This window comes from Coregonus lavaretus (genome assembly GCF_964263955.1).
Source record: "Coregonus lavaretus genome assembly, contig: HAP1_SCAFFOLD_898, whole genome shotgun sequence".
NCBI classification, from domain to species: Eukaryota; Metazoa; Chordata; class Actinopteri; order Salmoniformes; family Salmonidae; genus Coregonus; species Coregonus lavaretus.
This window is the reverse complement of record NW_028167051.1, coordinates 134777-153424: the sequence shown is the minus strand read 5'-3', so window position 1 is coordinate 153424 and position 18648 is coordinate 134777. Positions and strand designations below refer to the sequence as shown.

General features: G+C 42.3%; 1 protein-coding gene across 1 annotated transcript; it reads left to right on the top strand.

Moving 5' to 3' along the window:
• Positions 1 to 5022: 5022 nt before the first annotated feature.
• Positions 5023 to 10048, top strand: LOC311113945 (uncharacterized protein; the record flags this gene model as incomplete). Its single annotated transcript, XM_084189219.1, has 2 exons — positions 5023 to 5239; positions 6754 to 10048. The coding sequence occupies 2 exons, from the start codon at positions 5023 to 5025 to the stop codon at positions 9624 to 9626; spliced, it is 3090 nt and encodes a 1029-aa protein (XP_084045345.1). The 3' UTR covers positions 9627 to 10048.
• Between the last annotated feature and the right edge of the window lie 8600 nt (positions 10049 to 18648).

Below are 18648 nucleotides of genomic sequence, written 5' to 3'. Positions count from 1 at the left end.
TTTGTAGGAAATTAAATTTACTGTTAGATCAATTGCTATCTAGAAACAATATATTTAGAGTTGGCAATCTAGCTAATGCGTTTTGAATTTCCACTTCCTCAGGTGGTAAATTAAGTAGCATATAGACATAGCCTAGTTGCCTGACGACTCAAATTGAATTCTTCCGCTGCTCTATTGCTCACTACACATAGTCTGAGACTGCCATCATTGAAGTCGTTTGTGGTGACATGAAAATGAGGGGTGTTGTACAGAACGAAGTCGTCAGTCATTGACTGGATCATCTCTAACCAATCAGAGTATTAAAGCCAATGACGAACTTTCAAACCGCTGCTCTACCCATGTGTGTTCTGGTTTTGGCCCAACCCATCGGTTTCTGGGACCAATCAGAATGGTTAGAATGTTTTTCCATTCTAGAAATCGTTGGGGAGGTACTCGGATCCAGAAACGAATGTCTGTGGGCATAGCGTTTGGCTAGCCAGACAAATAGCCTAGGCCAATGTGCGGCAGGTAGCCTAGCGGTTAAGAGCGTTGGGCCAGCTTCCAATCCCCGAGCTGACTAGGTGAGAAATCTGTCGATGTGGCCTTGAGCAAGGCACTTATCCCTAATTGCTCCTGTAAGTCACTCTGGGTAAGAGCATTTGCTAAATTATTAAAATGTAACATGCACAAAAAAACTCTCTAAAGAGCCAAAAAGATACCTGATTATTCTAGATCCTATTTCGACGTGTTGCACATCAAAAATATCCATCATGCATTCCCTGAACATGTTAGATGAAATAGCTAACTTCTTTCATGTCTTACTTGGCACTGGAAAAAGTCAGTATAGAGCCCTACCGCTTAGATACCTTGCTTTGAAGTATAGCTATTTGATACCTGTTTCACTGAATTAGGGAATTATTTTAATGTAATCGCATAATACCTCCAGGAGAGCTACTGGGTGTGCAGGCTTTTGTTCCAGCCCTACACTAACACACCTGACTCTACAGATCAACAGGACCTTGTTAAAAAATAACCTATGATCCTGGGGCTGGGTTTCTACTAAGGTAACATATGGAATTGTTTTAAGATGGTTATACCAAGGATCATTTAGCGATTTGATTTACAATTTTAGGACCCCTGTAGTTATAAAAAATGATATTTGATGCAACATTGAATTTGGCCTTACTGCTCTTAACCCATAGAAACACATTGAATAACAGATTCATACATGGAAAAACAGATATTGAAAAGAAATCTAAGGGAAGTATGTTTTCAAATGTCTGTTCTATATCTGAGAGATATAAGGGAAAAATTAAATACTTTTTAAAAACCGTATACCTTACGTGGAAACGCCCTATTCACTTCCATTCATTTTTTCGACCCGGTACCAGGTTCCCTTCAGAGGAGTCACGTGACACTTGTGGGAGTCGTAAAGCAATGATATAAGAGTCATATAATTCCATAGAACCGATTGGTCGGCCCACCACCTCAAGCTCAACCTCAACAAACAGAGCTGCTCTTCCTCCCGGGGAAGGCCTGCCCTCTCCATGACCTCTCCATCATGGTCGACAACTCCACAGTGTCGCCCTCCCAGAGTGCAAAGAACATTGGTGTGACCCTGGACAAACACCCTGTCGTTCTCTGCAAACGTCAAAGCAGTGACTCGCTCCTGCAGGTTCATGCTCTACAACATCCGTAGAGTACGACTTTTCCTCGTACAGAAAGCAGCGCAGTTCCTACTCCAGGCACTCGTCATATCCCGTTTGGACTACCGCAACTCTCTATTGGCTGGGCTCCCCGCTTGGGCCATCAAACCCCTGCAACTTATCCAGAATGCTGCAATGCTGTAAGCCCCCCCCCCCCCCCCCCCCCCCCCCCCCCTCCACACACACACACAATTGTATTTATTTAAGAATGCCTTTTGTGAACTAACATTCACACTTTTTTTTTTTTGGGGGGGGACTAGCTCTGACTTTGCTGATAGCTGATTTATTGAAGAAAAATGTCCTTACTATGATATGTGGTTGTCTCACCTAGCCATCTTAAGATGAATGCACTAACTGTAAGTCGCTCTGGATAAGAGTGTCTGCTAAATGACTGAAATGTCAAATGGATTCGTTGCCATAGATATTTACCTGGTTAAAAAGTGAGCCACTTTGTGGTACCGGTTGATCAAAGTTACCTCGCTAACTCCTCAAACCATGTGCGTAGTGTAGGTCTCTGGTCAAGACTTCGGTCATCAATGTGTACATGTTCTGTTACAATTCTCTGCTTTAACTTGTCGTAAATTCTCCCAAATTGCTCTCTGCGACCTTCCCCAAGTTGCCTGGCCAATACCAAACTCGAATTCTGGATTAATTTGAGTAATACCTCTAATGAATAAACAACCATCCAGGACCTCTATACCAGGCGGTGTCAGAGGAAGGCCCTCAAAATTGTCAAAGACTCCAGCCACCCTGGTCATAGACTGTTCTCTCTGCTACCGCACGGCAGGCGGTACCGGAGTGCCAAGTCTAGGTCCAAAAGACTTCTCAACAGCTTCTACCCCCAAGCCATAAGACTCCTGAACAGCTAATCATGGCTACCCGGTCTATTTGCACTGCCCCCCCACCCCATCCTTTTTACGCTGCTGCTACTCTGTTAATTATTTATGCATAGTCACTTTAACTCTACCCACATGTACATATTACTTCAACTACCTCAACTAGCCGGTGCCCCCGCACATTGACTCTGCACCGGTACCCCCCTGTATATATAGCCTCCCTACTGTTATTTTATTTTACTTCTGCTCTTTTTTTCTCAACACTTTTTTTGTTGTTGTTTTATTTTTACTTTTTTTGTTAAAAAGAAATGCACTGTTGGTTAAGGGCTGTAAGTAAGCATTTCACTGTAATGTCTGCACCTGTTGTATTCGGCGCATGTGGCCAATAAAATTTGATTTGATTTGAACTCATCTACAATTTGCTTGCATAGAAGAACTCACTGCCAGCAGCAGAGTAGACCTTGCAGTACCATATTATTTCAATAGAGGACGCACATCAAGAAAGGATAGGAGAATCAAAAGGGGTTTTTGCTTATAAAAACATTTTAAAGTAACTCCGTTTTTTTTAAATGGGAATCAAATCAGTCCTAATTATTTTTTGTAAATGTGACGCAGGGACAATGTTCAATTTAGTCAACATGGATACCACAGCTAATACGACATAACCCAATGAGGGTTAGTTAAAATAAATCTTTGCTAATACCACAGCTAATACGGCATTTTGCCCACCAGAACCATACAGTCATTAGCCAGAACCTGTATTTTCTGCATTTCTCCACATGGCCAGACTTATCGTGGTCCTCTCCCATTTTAATGCTCTTATGCTCATCCTTGAAAGATGCCATAAGGTCTGAAATAGAAACCAAAGTTGACATACTGTACAAACAATTATCCAGGCTAAGTAAAAACTAAAATTATTTGTTGATCTGCTGCTTTGCTAACTTGCTAGCTAAAGTGTAGTCTGTGGCTCGCTAACACAGAGAAAGAGGCCTAAAGAAAGGTCCTGAATTTGACACAGGTCTCTGGTCTCGCTAGAGATTATGTTCCTGCTGCAATTTGTTGTCTTCTCTGTTGCTAATTAGCGTTTCAAATTTGAGATTAAATTGAGGCTAATATATTGATAAAACTGACCTTGTATGCGAAAAAAAATTACACGGTTATCAAAACGTCTCGCCAGGATAAGCCTACACGAAACACAGACCTTTATATGAAGTACTTCTAAAATTCCAGACACAAAAATGAATGGTTAAAAAACGATTGTAACCAGTACCGGGTTTTACCGCCTGGTTTTATGGGTATTATGACACGTCCACTGTACCTGACTGCGGCGCTGCCCAGGCTAACACAGCCCTTTGGCCACTAGAGGCCTCTATCATTCTCTATGAGCAAGACCTAGCAAGAATAAGGCCGTGACCTCGGTGATTTTCCTTCAAAATAAAAGTCCCGCAATTAATATTGTAAAAATATATATAATAATGGTCGAAATTCGTAACATTTTACTAGGAAATGTTAGCAGACTTAGACAATATTATTAAAAGTAATGATACTAGATAGTTATTATGGTAACAACAGTAATAGAAATAACAAAACATTTATAATGCTACTATTAGTAATAATAGTAATAACAATATGAATAGTATTATAATTAGATTAATAAACTTTAGAAAACACATTTAAATCCCATTTTATATAGCCCATTCATATTGCACAATGTTCAGTACGTTTTTCATATTGGACCATAGGAGGTTGGTGGCCCTTTAGCAGGCTTGTGGGAATGACTGGAGCGTATAAGTAGAATGGCATCAAATACATCAAAAACATGGTTTGATGCCATTCCATTGGCGCCGTTCCAGCCATTACTATGAGCCATTCTCCCCCCAGCAGCCTCCATTGTATTGGACATACATATTGCACCATATATATATTTTTTTACATTGTGTCGAAGTAAAAGGCGGGTCCATTTTACTCAGGAGCACTTTTAGTTTCCAAATCCACAGAGTTTACACCAAGAGGAGTGTCACTGCTCATTTTGCAGACCTTAAAGAGTGGCTAATCAATTTAAATCCAATTGTTTTTACATATATGATATACAAATTGCACCGTACATAAAATCAGCATCGACGCTGAAGTGCTCCTGAGTAGAATGTAGAATGGACCCCCACCCCGAATAAATCACAAATCTCATTTAAATACTTTTAATTTGTATTTGTATAATAACTAGTATAAAATATCAGTAATTGTGCACATTTTCCATTATTTTCGCCCTAATTAATAATTTACAAAGTATACAGGATAAGACTCTTATTCTGAAGGATACCAAAAATCCGTGACCCAGAAGTACTTAGTTATTCTTGCCTGCTTCACAGCAGTCTCAGTATCATCCGTTTTCAAGCTATACAGTACTGTCTTTGGTTGCATGTTTTGAACAAGAGTTGTGGGTTTTATCTATGTTTTTTATGGGAATAAAAAAAAGGGTCTGAAGTTTTAATCCGTCCCCCAAAATGTCTAAACTACAGCTGTTGAATGTGTTTATCACCGAGCGGCTAACAACAGCAGCAGTGGAGATATTTGGTTCGGCGGAAAAGACGTTAGCAGTGTACCAGGAGCGGCTAACAACAGCGGCAGTTGAGATATTTGTTGTGGTGGAAAAGACGATAGCAGAGGTTCAGGGAGAGAACGACCGTCTACGGGGGCTTCTTCTAGATCATTTAGGAGCAGGTTTGTAGCGATCAAAAAGCATGTTACTTATTTAACGTAAGGTTATTCAACATTTTGTTTGCTGAATCACACTAGCTAGTGGGCTAGCCCAATAACCTAACGTTTTGGAACGTTCAGACAGCATATTTCTATGGAGACCAAACATGCCTCGGTGACGTAGAATAAGGAATCACGTCGGCTCTATTCGTTACATTTTATCTGCACTGTTCGATAACGTTTGGCAAATGAACGTGGTCCAGCTGTCGTATCAGATTGTGTTGCCATGTGAGATAATAGCCAATATTTGTTGTTACAAATCCATAATGATATCAAAGAGCTTATGACGAGGATGATAATAATAATGAATGCCAAAACATTCAAGAGATAAAGGTGCTCAAAGTTGACCCATTTTGCATACCACACCATGTCTTCATCAATGGAAAATGTAATTGGTTGAGATGTATATAATTTAAAAGCTTACAAACAGGGTTGTCAAACTATTTTATAATTTCTGGAAAAACATGTAATTTTTGTATTTAATGTCAATGATCTAAAAAGGCGTATACTCAATTTTTTTCATATTTGCTCTTGAAAAGGTTTAGAAATGACAATCTTTATTAAAAATATACAAAGACCAGTAGGTGATTCCAAATGAACTAAAGCCATCCCTCGCAAAATACATATAGTCAGATATAAATGTATTTAATTTGATCATGAAACACATGACATAGACACGGAAAAACCTGAAGTTTAACTTCGGATTCCCTGTTCAAGCCCAAATATATCATACGTTTGACTAAAACGATGACTTACTGACTTAAATCGTTGTGCAACATCACTGGTAAGCTCTGGGCATCGTCTTTCAGCTGAAAAAAAAGTGGATTTTTCGCTGGTGTGGGCATTTTTTATCTTAGCTAACTGCTAAATGAATGTATTAATAAATCATACTACCAAGTGCCAACTTGAGGACAAAGTGTTATAACGTGTAATTCACAATTATTGATAATTTACAATTGCTTGAAATTTCTCTTTAAAACATAATTTATGTAGATGTGTAACATTTATCTGACAAGGTAATACAATATGATAAGACACCAGTTCACATGTTTCCAGATCATGTCTCCCATCTGTGAAGGCATATCCATTAACCATAATTATTAACCTGAACCTAGGTTGAAGATAACCGGATTGAACAAACTCGTATTCCAATGCAGAAGCTTTAGAAAATAAAGAGATTCATGGGACCAGCGCCGGTCCCTTTTTAGAATTATTCCTCATTCATGCAGAGTTATGGGATATTAGAATTGTCTTGTCCTAACCTGGATATCTTCAACTTAGACCTGAATGCAGGTCGTTAGGAACTTCCTCTGAAGTAATATTGTAAATATGAAGTACGAAGCAGCAAAATGGGGCTACTAAATCACCTGCTGCAGTTATTTTGCATTAGTTCAGCACAGCATAGACAATTCTGAATAGACTTCAATGTAAAATGTTTCTTGAGTGCTAGCTACCTATATCCTCTCCTCTCTCTCCAGACCCCCAGCGGCTAACTCTACCTGAAGACGAGGTTCCCCCTAAGCAGCAGGAGTGGAGCCCCAGGCCGGGGCAGGAGGACCCAGAGCCCACACAGATTACAGAGGAACAGGAGGAACTCAGGACCAGTCAGGAGGAAGAGCAGCACTGTGAGCAGGAGTGGAGCCCCAGGCCGGGGCAGGAGGACCCAGAGCCCACACAGATTACAGAGGAACAGGAGGAACTCAGGACCAGTCAGGAGGAAGAGGAGTGGAGCCCCAGGCCGGGGCAGGAGGACCCAGAGCCCACACAGATTACAGAGGAACAGGAGGAACTCAGGACCAGTCAGGAGGAAGAGCAGCTTCAAAGACTTAGGTCTGCTACCACAGAGATTGTACAGTTGATATTTATTCCTCCCTGTGTGGAAAGTGACTGTGACCAGGACAGCAAGACAGACTCTCTACCCACCAACACAACTGAACAGACCCAATCAGCATCGGATGACGAGGACTACAGAGTATCAGAACCAACCAGTCACTCTCAACCCCTCTCTGCAGTAAATCCAGACAGTTCTGCAGCTCTGAGTGAAATCATTGTAAGTATTGATGAAGACGAGAGTGAAGAACTACCGTCAGGGTCAAAGAGAACACGGGGAAAGAAAGGACAAACCTCTCAAGTCTGCACTGAGGCCAAGTCAACCAGTGAGCTGAAAGCACCATTAAAGTCTCACACCAGCAAGAAACCATACAAGTGTCATGTGTGCAGTAAACACTTTAAGACACCAGGCCCTTTAAAAGTACATTGGAGAATTCACAAAGGGGAGAAATCACACAGGTGTCCTTTCTGTCTTCAAATCTTTAAATCACTTAACGGTCTACAACTACACCAGAAAGTTCACACAGGTGAGAAAGAGAGACCACAGCAATGTCCTGTGTGCAGTGAATCCTTTCTTGGCATAGCTGCTTTAAAAGAGCATCAGCAAATTCACACAGGTGACCCATATCAGTGCAAAGAATGTGGCAATTCCTTCAGAGTCAAGAAAGACTTCAACAAGCATATGAGTACTACTCACCCAGAGAGAAAACCAGTGACTCCAACAGAGAGAGAACTACATAAATGTTCTGTTTGTAGAAAAGGCTTTACAACATTGAGTTATCTAATAATCCACCAGCGAATTCACACCGGAGAGAAACCATATCAGTGCCATGTTTGCAGAAAAAGCTTCATTAGGAAGGAATACCTCATTAGGCATATGGTAAATCACACAGGGGAGAAACCATATTTGTGCAATGTTTGCGGCAAAACCTTCTTAAGGAAGGCGTACCTGAGAGTACATATGGTAACTCACACAGGGGAGAAATCATTTAAATGCCCTGTATGTGAAAAAGGCTTCATATCATCGACTTGTCTCAAACTCCACCAGAGAATCCATACAGGGGAGAAACCCCATCAGTGTAACCTTTGCAGTAAAAGCTTCATTAGGAAGGCGTGCCTGAGAGTACATGTGGTAACTCACACAGGGGAGAAACCTCATCAGTGTATTGTTTGCAGCAAAAGCTTCACTCAGAAGAAAGGCCTGAGAGTGCATATGAGGACTCACACAGGGGAGAAACCGTTCAAGTGCCCTGTATGTGAAAAATGCTTCACATATTCAAATAAACTAAAATGCCACCAGCAAATCCACACTGGAGAGAAACCATATAAGTGCCACTTATGCAGCAAAACCTTCACTCAGAGCGGAGGCCGTTCACGTCATATGAAGACTCACACTGGAGAGAAACCATGTAAGTGTTCTGTATGTGAAAAATGCTTCACATCACCAACTAATCTTAAACTTCACCAGCGAATCCACACAAGAGTGAAATCATTTAAGTGCCCTGTATGTGAGGAAGGCTTTACATCGTCAAGTCTTCTAAAACGCCACCAGCAGAATCACTGTGGAGAGAAGCCAGAAAAAAAACTATCAGAGGAAACCTTTCTCTGCAGTGATTGTGGCAAAAGTTTCCGAACCATGAGTTACCTGAGAGTGCATATGAGGATTCACACAGGGGAGAAATCATACAAGTGCTCTATATGTGAAGAAGGCTTCAAGTCAGCCCCTTCTCTAAAACAACATCATCAAATCCACACTGGAGAGAAACCACAAGTTTGTGGCAAAAGCTTCCTTGTGAAGGGAGGCCTGACAGGACATATGAAGTCTCACACAGGGGAGGGAGCCAATAAGTGTCCTGCATGTGATAATTGCTTTACAACAGCCTCTGATCTAAAAGTCCATCAGAAAATTCACAATGGAGGGAAACCATATCAGTGCAAAGAATGTGACAAATGCTTCACTCAAAGGTCAACATTAAAAAAACACTCAAGGTTTCACACAGATGGAGAACTGCATATGTGCCACATGTGCAGCAAAAGCTTCACCCAGAAGGGAAACCTGACACAACATATGAGGACTCACACAGGGGAGAAACCATTCAAGTGCCCTATATGTGAAGGAGGCTTCAGGTCAGCCCCTTCTCTAAAACTCCATCAGCAAATTCACACTGGCGAAAAACCACATCAGTGTGAAGTTTGTGGCAAACGCTTCATTCAGAAGGGAAACCTGACCGGACATATGAAGACTCACACAGGGGAGAAACCATTTAAGTGTGACGTTTGTGGCAAAAGATTCCTTCAAAGAGGAAACATGACAATACATATGAAGATTCACACAGGGGAGAGATCATTTAAGTGTTCTATATGTGAAAAGCGCTTCACAACACTACGTGACATGACACGCCACAAGAGAATTCACACTGGAGAGAAACCATATCGCTGCAACAATTGTGACAAATGCTTTAATCAGAGTAGTTCCCTTAAATCACACATTAAGAATATTCACAAGAGAGAGAACACATAAGTGTCCATTGTTTAAATTGTGTCAGTGAGAAGAATGAAATTCTAACTAAACCTGTAAGAAAACAACATATCATGGTTGAAAAAGGTATGATTGAATGACTGAACTTGTAGAACATTGTCTATAACCCATATTGCTTATTTGGTAGAGATCAGTCTGAATTTGTAGGCAGCAGGAGTCCTTACTGATTAATGATAGAAGACAGTTGTTCAAATATCCTGTTTCATTCTATCTTCACACGAAGGAAGCTTTAGTTATTGTTAAAGGACAATGCTCATTGTTCGCAAAATGTCTGAGTTAAAATTATTTAATGATGATCATGTTGAAGCAACTGTATTTTAATGATGTTTAACATGGCTAGCTGAATAAGACAGCAGGCCCGGTATTCATAAAGCCTCTCGTGGTGAATTTCCACCTGAGACTTACTCCACACCAGTGTGTCGCCAATGTTTATGTTACTATAAGCTCTAATGTTATTTTGTTATACGAGGTTGCGGATCCGTTGGTAGACGCACCGTTCCGCCCCCATCCACCCCCCCCTGGATCCCCTGGAAAGATCCGTATCGTGTTCTGTATTTGTATTTATTATGGATCCCCGTTAGTTCCTGCCAAGGCAGCAGCGACTCTTCCTGGGGTCCAGCAAAATTAAGGCAGTTATACATTTTAAAAACATTTACAATACATTCATAACAGATTTCACAACATACAGTGAGGGGAAAAAAGTATTTGATCCCCTGCTGATTTTGTACGTTTTCCCACTGACAAAGAAATGATCAGTCTATGATTTTAATGGTAGGTTTATTTGAAAAGTGAGACAGAATAACAACAAAAAAATCCAGAAAAACGCATGTCAAAAATGTTATAAATTGATTTGCATTTTAATGAGGGAAATAAGTATTTGACCCCTCTGCAAAACATGACTTAGTACTTGGTGGCAAAACCCTTGTTGGCAATCACAGAGGTCAGACGTTTCTTGTAGTTGGCCACCAGGTTTGCACACATCTCAGGAGGGATTTTGTCCCACTTCTCTTTGCAGATCTTCTCCAAGTCATTAAGGTTTCGAGGCTGACGTTTGGCAACTCGAATCTTCAGCTCCCTCCACAGATTTTCTATGGGATTAAGGTCTGGAGACTGGCTAGGCCACTCCAGGACCTTAATGTGCTTCTTCTTGAGCCACTCCTTTGTTGCCTTGGCCGTGTGTTTTGGGTCATTGTCATGCTGGAATACCCATCCACGACCCATTTTCAATGCCCTGGCTGAGGGAAGGAGGTTCTCACCCAAGATTTGACGGTACATGGCCCGTCCATCGTCCCTTTGATGCGGTGAAGTTGTCCTGTCCCCTTAGCAGAAAAACACCCCCAAAGCATAATGTTTCCACCTCCATGTTTGACGGTGGGGGTGGTGTTCTTGGGGTCATAGGCATCATTCCTCCTCCTCCAAACACGGCGAGTTGAGTTAAAGAGCTCCATTTTGGTCTCCTCTGACCACAACACTTTCACCCAGTTCTCCTCTGAATCATTCAGATGTTCATTGGCAAACTTCAGACGGCTTTCTTGAGCAGGGGGACCTTGCGGGCGCTGCAGGATTTCAGGCCTTCACGGCGTAGTGTGTTACCAATTGTTCTTGGTGACTATGGTCCCAGCTGCCTTGAGATCATTGACAAGATCCTCCTGTGTAGTTCTGGGCTGATTCCTCACCGTTCTCATGATCATTGCAACTCCACGAGGTGAGATCTTGCATGGAGCCCCAGGCCGAGGGATATTGACAGTTATTTTGTGTTTCTTCCATTTGTGAATAATCGCACCAACTGTTGTCACCTTCTCACCAAGCTGCTTGGTGATGGTCTTGTAGCCCATTTCAGCCTTGTGTAGGTCTACAATTTTGTCCCTGACATCCTTGGAGAGCTCTTTGGTCTTGGCCATGGTGGAGAGTTTGGAATCTGATTGATTGATTGCTTCTGTGGACAGGTGTCTTTTATACAGGTAGCAAGCTGAGATTAGGAGCACTCCCTTTAAGAGTGTGCTCCTAATCTCAGCTCGTTACCTGTATAAAAGACACCTGGGAGCCAGAAATCTTTCTGATTGAGAGGGGGTGAAATACTTATTTCCCTCATTTAAAATGCAAATCAATTTATGACATTTTTGACATGCGTTTTTTTCTGGATTTTGTTGTTGTTATTCTGTCTCTCACTGTTCAAATAAACCTACCATTAAAATTATAGACTGATCATTTCTTTGTCAGTGGGCAAACGTACAAAATCAGCAGGGGATCAAATACTTTTTTCCCCTCACTGTACAGTGTGTGCAAATGTAGCAAGTTATTTTTTAATTTTTTAAATTGTTTTAGTCATTTAGCAGACGCTCTTATCCAGAGCGACTTACAGGAGCAATTAGGGTTAAGTGCCTTGCTCAAGGGCACAGACAGATTTTTCACCTAGTCGGCTCGGGGATTAGAACCAGCGACCTTTCGGTTACTGGCACAACGCTCTTACCCACTAAGCTACCTGCCGCCCGTTATGGAGGTAAGGCAATAAATAGGCCATAGTGCAAAATAATTACAATTAGTATTAACACTGGAATGATAGATGTGCAAGAGATGATGTGCAAATAGAGATACTGGGGTGCAAATGAGCAAAATAAAAAACAATATGGGGATGAGGTAGTTGGGTGGACTAATTACAGATGGGCTGTGTACAGGTGCAGTGATCGGTAAGGTGCTCTGACAACTGATGCTTAAAGTTAGTGAGGGAGATAAGAGTCTCCAGCTTCAGAGATTTTTGCAGCTCGTTCCAGTCATTGGCAGCAGAGAACTGGAAGGAATGGCGGCCAAAGGAGGTGTTGGCTTTGGGGATGACCAGTGAGATATACCTGCTGGAGCGCATACTACGGGTGGGTGTTGCTATGGTGACCAATGAGCTAAGATAAGGCGGGGATTTGCCTAGCAGTGATTTATAGATGGCCTGGAGCCAGTGGGTTTGGCGACGAATATGTAGTGAGGACCAGCCAACAAGAGTGTACAGGTCACAGTGGTGGGTAGTATATGGGGCACTGGTGACAGAACGGATGGCACTGTGATAGACTACATCCAATTTGCTAAGTAGAGTGTTGGAGGCTATTTTGTAAATGACATCGCTGAAGTCAAGGATCGGTAGGATAGTCAGTTTTACGAGGGCATGTTTGGCAACATGAGTGAAGGAGGCTTTGTTGCGAAATAGGAAGCCGATTCTAGATTTAACTTTGGATTGGAGATGCTTAATGTGAGTCTGGAAGGAGAGTTTACAGTCTAACCAGACACCTAGATATTTGTAGTTGTCCACATACTCTAGGTCAGACCCGTCGAGAGTAGTGATTCTAGTCGGGTGGGCAGGTGCCAGCAGCGTTCGATTGAAGAGCATGCATTTAGTTTTACTAGTGTTTAAGAGCAGTTGGAGGCTACGGAAGGAGTGTTGTATGGCATTGAAGCTCGTTTGGAGGTTTGTTAACACAGTGTCCAATGAAGGGCCAGATGTATACAAAATGGTGTCGTCTGCGTAGAGGTGGATCTGAGAGTCACCAGCAGCAAGAGCGACATCATTGATATACACAGAGAAAAGAGTCGGTCCAAGAATTGAACCCTGTGGCACCCCCATAGAGACTGCCATAGGTCCAGACAACAGGCCCTCTGATTTGACACATTGAACTCTATCTGAGAAGTAGTTGGTGAACCAGGCGAGGCAGTCATTTGAGAAACCAAGGCTATTTAATCTGCCAATAAGAATGCGGTGGTTGACAGAGTCGAAAGCCTTGGCCAGGTCGAGGAAGACGGCTGCACAGTACTGTCTTATCGATCGCGGTTATAATATCGTTTAGGACCTTGAGCGTGGCTGAGGTGCACCCATGACCAGCTCGGAAACCGGATTGCATAGCGGAGAAGGTACGGTGTGATTCGAAATGGTCGGTGATCTGTTTGTTAGCTTGGCTTTCAAATACTTTTGAAAGGCAGGGCAGGATGGATATAGGTCTGTAACAGTTTGAATCTAGAGTGTCACCCCCTTTGAAGAGGGGGATGACCGCGGCAGCTTTCCAATCTCTGGGGATCTCAGACGTTACGAAAGAGAGGTTGAACAGGCTAGTAATAGGGGTTGCGACTATTTTGGCTGCTATTTTTTAGAAAGAAAGGGTCCAGATTGTCTAGCCCAGATGATTTGTAGGGGTCCAGATTTTGCAGCTCTTTCAGAACATCAGCTATCAGCTGTGGCCTCAGGCCGTATGGTGCTAACATTGGGAAAGTAATTTAGATTTCTACTCCTTCCTCTATTACTAATAGGGACCAATTGGTGCAGTTCTATGCAATCCTATAGCCATACCAACTATATCAGTATCAACCATCAGACAGGTCCTGCAAACGCCTATTGAACATAGCTTGTCGGAGTTGGAGACTCCATGTGACTTAAAAAAATTGCAAAGGACTTGGGTTGATCCATCTGAACATTAGAAGCTTACTTCCTAAACTGGATTACATCGAGATCTGGGCTATGCAGACGAATCAAGACATTCTGATATTCGATCTCTGGGGACATTCTGGACTCTGATATTAATATTGAGGGTTATAATGTGTTCAGAGCTGACAGACAGGGTAGAGGTGGTGGAGTGGCCATTTTAATAAAAAATAATTTCTGTCTCTTTACTGACATCCATGTCCATTTAGCTACTATCTTTAAGCCTTTGTCTGGGGAAAAATGTATCCATAACTGTTATAGGGGTCTACTGTCCTCCCTTGGATAACCTTTGTGCACTTGAGGAGTTAACTAGTTTGTTAAGTAAATGAGAAGTTACTAAACTTCTTATTAAATGAGATGTTATTATCCTGGGTGACCTAAATTATGATTGGGAAATGCAGGCTTCATACAATCTAAAAGACATGTGTAATGATCTGAACCTAACCCAGCTGGTGACTAAGCCTACACCGCCCAGAGGTGAGAGGTCCTTTAAAGTCAACTCTGATTGTTCTTATCTTATCGAATACACCAGTGAAATATGTTTCTACTGGTGTCTTCGCCCAATATATTAGTGACCGTTTGTGTTAGAGACGTGAGAATACAAACATCTAAGCCTCGTGTCATCACAAAGAGGACTTCAGTGAACAGGCTTTTTTACATTATCTTTATTTTAGTGACCTTGATTGTATTTCAGCTATCCCTGAACCTGATTTAGCTTTGAGCCCCTTGCAGATGTCTTCAATACTATTGTGGATAATCATGCTCCCTTAAGTACCGTAGCTCGAATGCCTGTTACACTCCGGAATTATCAGAAGTCATTCATAAAAGAGATGATGCTTGGGTCAAGGCCAAGAACACAGGCTTAGGCCCTGACTGTGCCCAAGAACACTAAGGTAACCTGCCTAAATGACTACAGACCCGAAGCACTCAAGTCTGTAGCCATGAAGTGCTTTGAAGTGCTTTGAAAGGCTAGTCATGGCTCACATCAACACCATTAACCCAGAAACCCTAGACCCACTCTAATTTGCATACCGCCCCAACAGATCCACAGATTATGCCATCTCTATTGCACTCCACACTGCCCTTTCCCACCTGGACAAAAGGAACACCTACGTGAGAAAGCTATTCATTGACTATAGCTCAGCGTTCAACACCATAGTGCCCTCAAAGCTCATTACTAAGCTAAGGACCCTGGGACTAAACACCTCCCTCTGCAACTGGATCCTGGACTTCCTGACGGGCCGCCCCCAGGTGGTAAGGGTAGGTAACAACACATCTGCCACGCTGATCCTCAACACGGGGGCCCCTCAGTGGTGCGTGCTCAGTCCCCTCCTGTACTCCCTGTTCACCCATGACTGCATGGCCATGCACGACTCCAACACCATCATTAAGTTTGCCGACGATACAACAGTGGTAGGCCTGATCACCGACAACGATGAGACAGCCTATAGTGAGAAGGTCAGAGACCTGGCCGTGTGGTGCCAGGATAACAACCTCTCCCTCAATGTGATCAAGACAAAGGAGATGATTGTGGACTACAGGAAAGAAGGACCGAGCACGCCCCCATTCTCATCGACGGGGCTGTAGTGGAGCAGGTTGAGAGCTTCAAGTTCCTTTGTGTCCACATCACCAACAAACTATCATGGTCCAAACACACCATGTGGTCCTCTGTAGCTCAATTGGTAGAGCACGGCGCTTGTAACGCCAGGGTAGTGGGTTCGATCCCCGGGACCACCCATACACAAAAATGTATGCACGCATGACTGTAAGTCGCTTTGGATAAAAGCGTCTGCTAAATGGCAAATAATAATATAATAATAATAATAATAATAATAATAATAATAATAAGACAGTCGTGAAGATGGCACGACAAAGCCTATTCCCCCTCAGGAGACTGAAAAGATTTGGCATGGGTCCTCAGATCCACAAAAAGTTATACAGCTGCACCATCGAGAGCATCCTGACTGGTTGCATCACTGCCTGGTATGGCAACTGCTCAATCTCCGACTGCAAGGCACTACAGAGGGTAGTGCGTACGGCCCAGTACATCACTGGGGCCAAGCTTCCTGCCATCCAGGACCTCTACACCAGGCGGTGTCGGAGGAAGGCCCCAACAATAGTAATAGACTGTTCTCTCTGCTACCGCACGGCAAGCGGTACCGTAGTGCCAAGTCTAGGTCCAAAAGGCTTGTTAACAGCTTCTACCCATTTTTTTTTTTTTTTTTTACCCCTAAGCTATAAGACTCCTGAACAGCCAATCAAATGGCTACCTGGACTATTTGCATTGCAAATACCCCAACCCCCTCTTTTTTACACTGCTGCTACTCTCTGTTTATTATCTATGCATGTGCCCATGAGCAAGGCACTTAACCCTAATTGCTCCTGTAAGTCGCTCTGGATAAGAGCGTCTGCTAAATGACTAAAATGTAAATGTAAATGTACATATTACCTCAATTACCTCGACTAACCGGTGCCCCCGCACATTGACTCTGTGCCGGTACCCCCTGTATATAGCCTATATATTGACTCTGTACCGGTACCCCCCTGTATATAACCTCGCTACTGTTATTTTTACTGTTATTTTACTGCTTTTATTTTTTACTTAACACTTATTTTTCTTAAAACTGCATTGTTGGTTAAGGGCTTGTAAGCATTTCACTGTAAGGTCTACACCTGTTGTATTCGGCGCATGTGACAAATACAATTTGCAACCTTTTAAGCAGCTGAGGAATCATTGTGTAAGACAAATCAGAAAGGCTAAATCTAATTATTATGTAACCGCTTTTTCGGATTGTAATGGGAACCCGGCAAAATTCTGGAAAACTGTCAAATCCCTGAAGGATTCTACTTCCTCCTCTCTGCCACAACAAATTAATTCAGACACTGGCCTCATTACGGAAACAAATGCCATCATTGATGCATTTAATCACCATTTTATTTTCAGCGGGCTACCTCTTTGAAAGAACTTCTAAGCCTATTCACCAGGGGCGGCCTGTTCAATAGGGCGATATGGGCGACGCACTGCCAAACGGGAAAAGGAAGGGATTTTTTTTCTAATCAATTATATCACGGCAACAGTAGTTATCAGTGTTGTAATCTATACGTCTGATCTGCCACAGTGCCACACTGCCACTAAATGTCGAATCAGGCTAAAGTCGTGCTTCAAATGGCTCCCCCCCCTTTTGGGGCGATTTCAGTCAGGTTGAAAATCGCCCAGAAGTCTGTCATAGACTCCCATGTAAAATCTATTTTTTTCAAATTTCAGAGCCTTCAATACAATCTCAATGGGTGTCTGTGGGCTTGCACTTACGCGCTTTCGTCATACGTTACGTAACCATGAACGTAACTGAGAAAAGAGCGGATTGTTTGAAAGAAGTTCCTTTTTGTCTGCGAACAAATGAAGATAAATTGGCAACGAAACAATTAGGACCTCCGAGACCAAATTTTATAATTCAACAGGTTTCTACTAAAGGCGGAAAGTCCTACACCCGAGGATTTTCCAAAAATTGGTACGAACGAAAAAAGACATTGCCACTCACTCAACTGGATGAGGGATACAGGCTAGCTGTCCGCCGCCACAACGATGAGGTTAGTGTTGATAATCACAAGTTTACTGGAGAACTGAGACCAAGTAGAGACTTTGGACAGGGTGGATATGGTATAATAAAGGCAGTTTATTCAGAGGTAAAGATATCTGGAATCGCGTTCACGGACCCGTTCGTCAAACTCTTAGGGAGCTATAAATTAAGCCCCATTACTTACCATATCAGATAAGAGAAATTGCTGCAGCTACATATATTTTACATCCTGGCCCTACATAGTTCACTATTTGCATCACTTACCAAAATATTACATGTGGTCATATATGCTTGGAAAGTGGAGATGCCATAGAACGTCAAAAAAGTAAACATTGCTGGAGACACATTGCCGTTTTGGAGAAGACATCGCGTTTGCTAGCGAAGAGATTTGTTGTGGCAAATGAACTTGGGCTGGGAATTGCCAGGAACCTCACGATAAGATATATGCATCAGCATTGCGAGTCTCATGATTCTATACGTATTGCGATTCGATACTGTGATTTTATTGCGCACCATATGTCTGTTGCAGAGGGATCAGAAAGCCATGAGAACGAGTTTTGATCAGTCATGGAAATAAAAGTGCTGAAAACAAATTGGCTCCCAATGTGAAAAGATTGAGAACAAGCTATGAAGGAACAATAATGGTGTTTTGGTGCAGGTACAGCCAACTAGCGCTAAAATATTGCGATATTGTCAATACAGTATATCGTAAAGTATCACTATGTAACTCGATTTCTTTCACCCCAATCCCTCAAATTAACGGTAAATAACTGAATTGTTTGCCCCACATTTAGCTAAGATGATTAGCTAGCCAGCTAAAATGTTTTATTTAGTTAGCAGTCGCATCTACAATAGTTTACTGTCAATAACATGTCTCCAAAAATGACGTGGTGTCTCCAATTGTGTTGACATTTTACAATTGCGATGCGCATCCATGAGTATCCACTTTCTGTAGCTCAGCTGGTAGAGC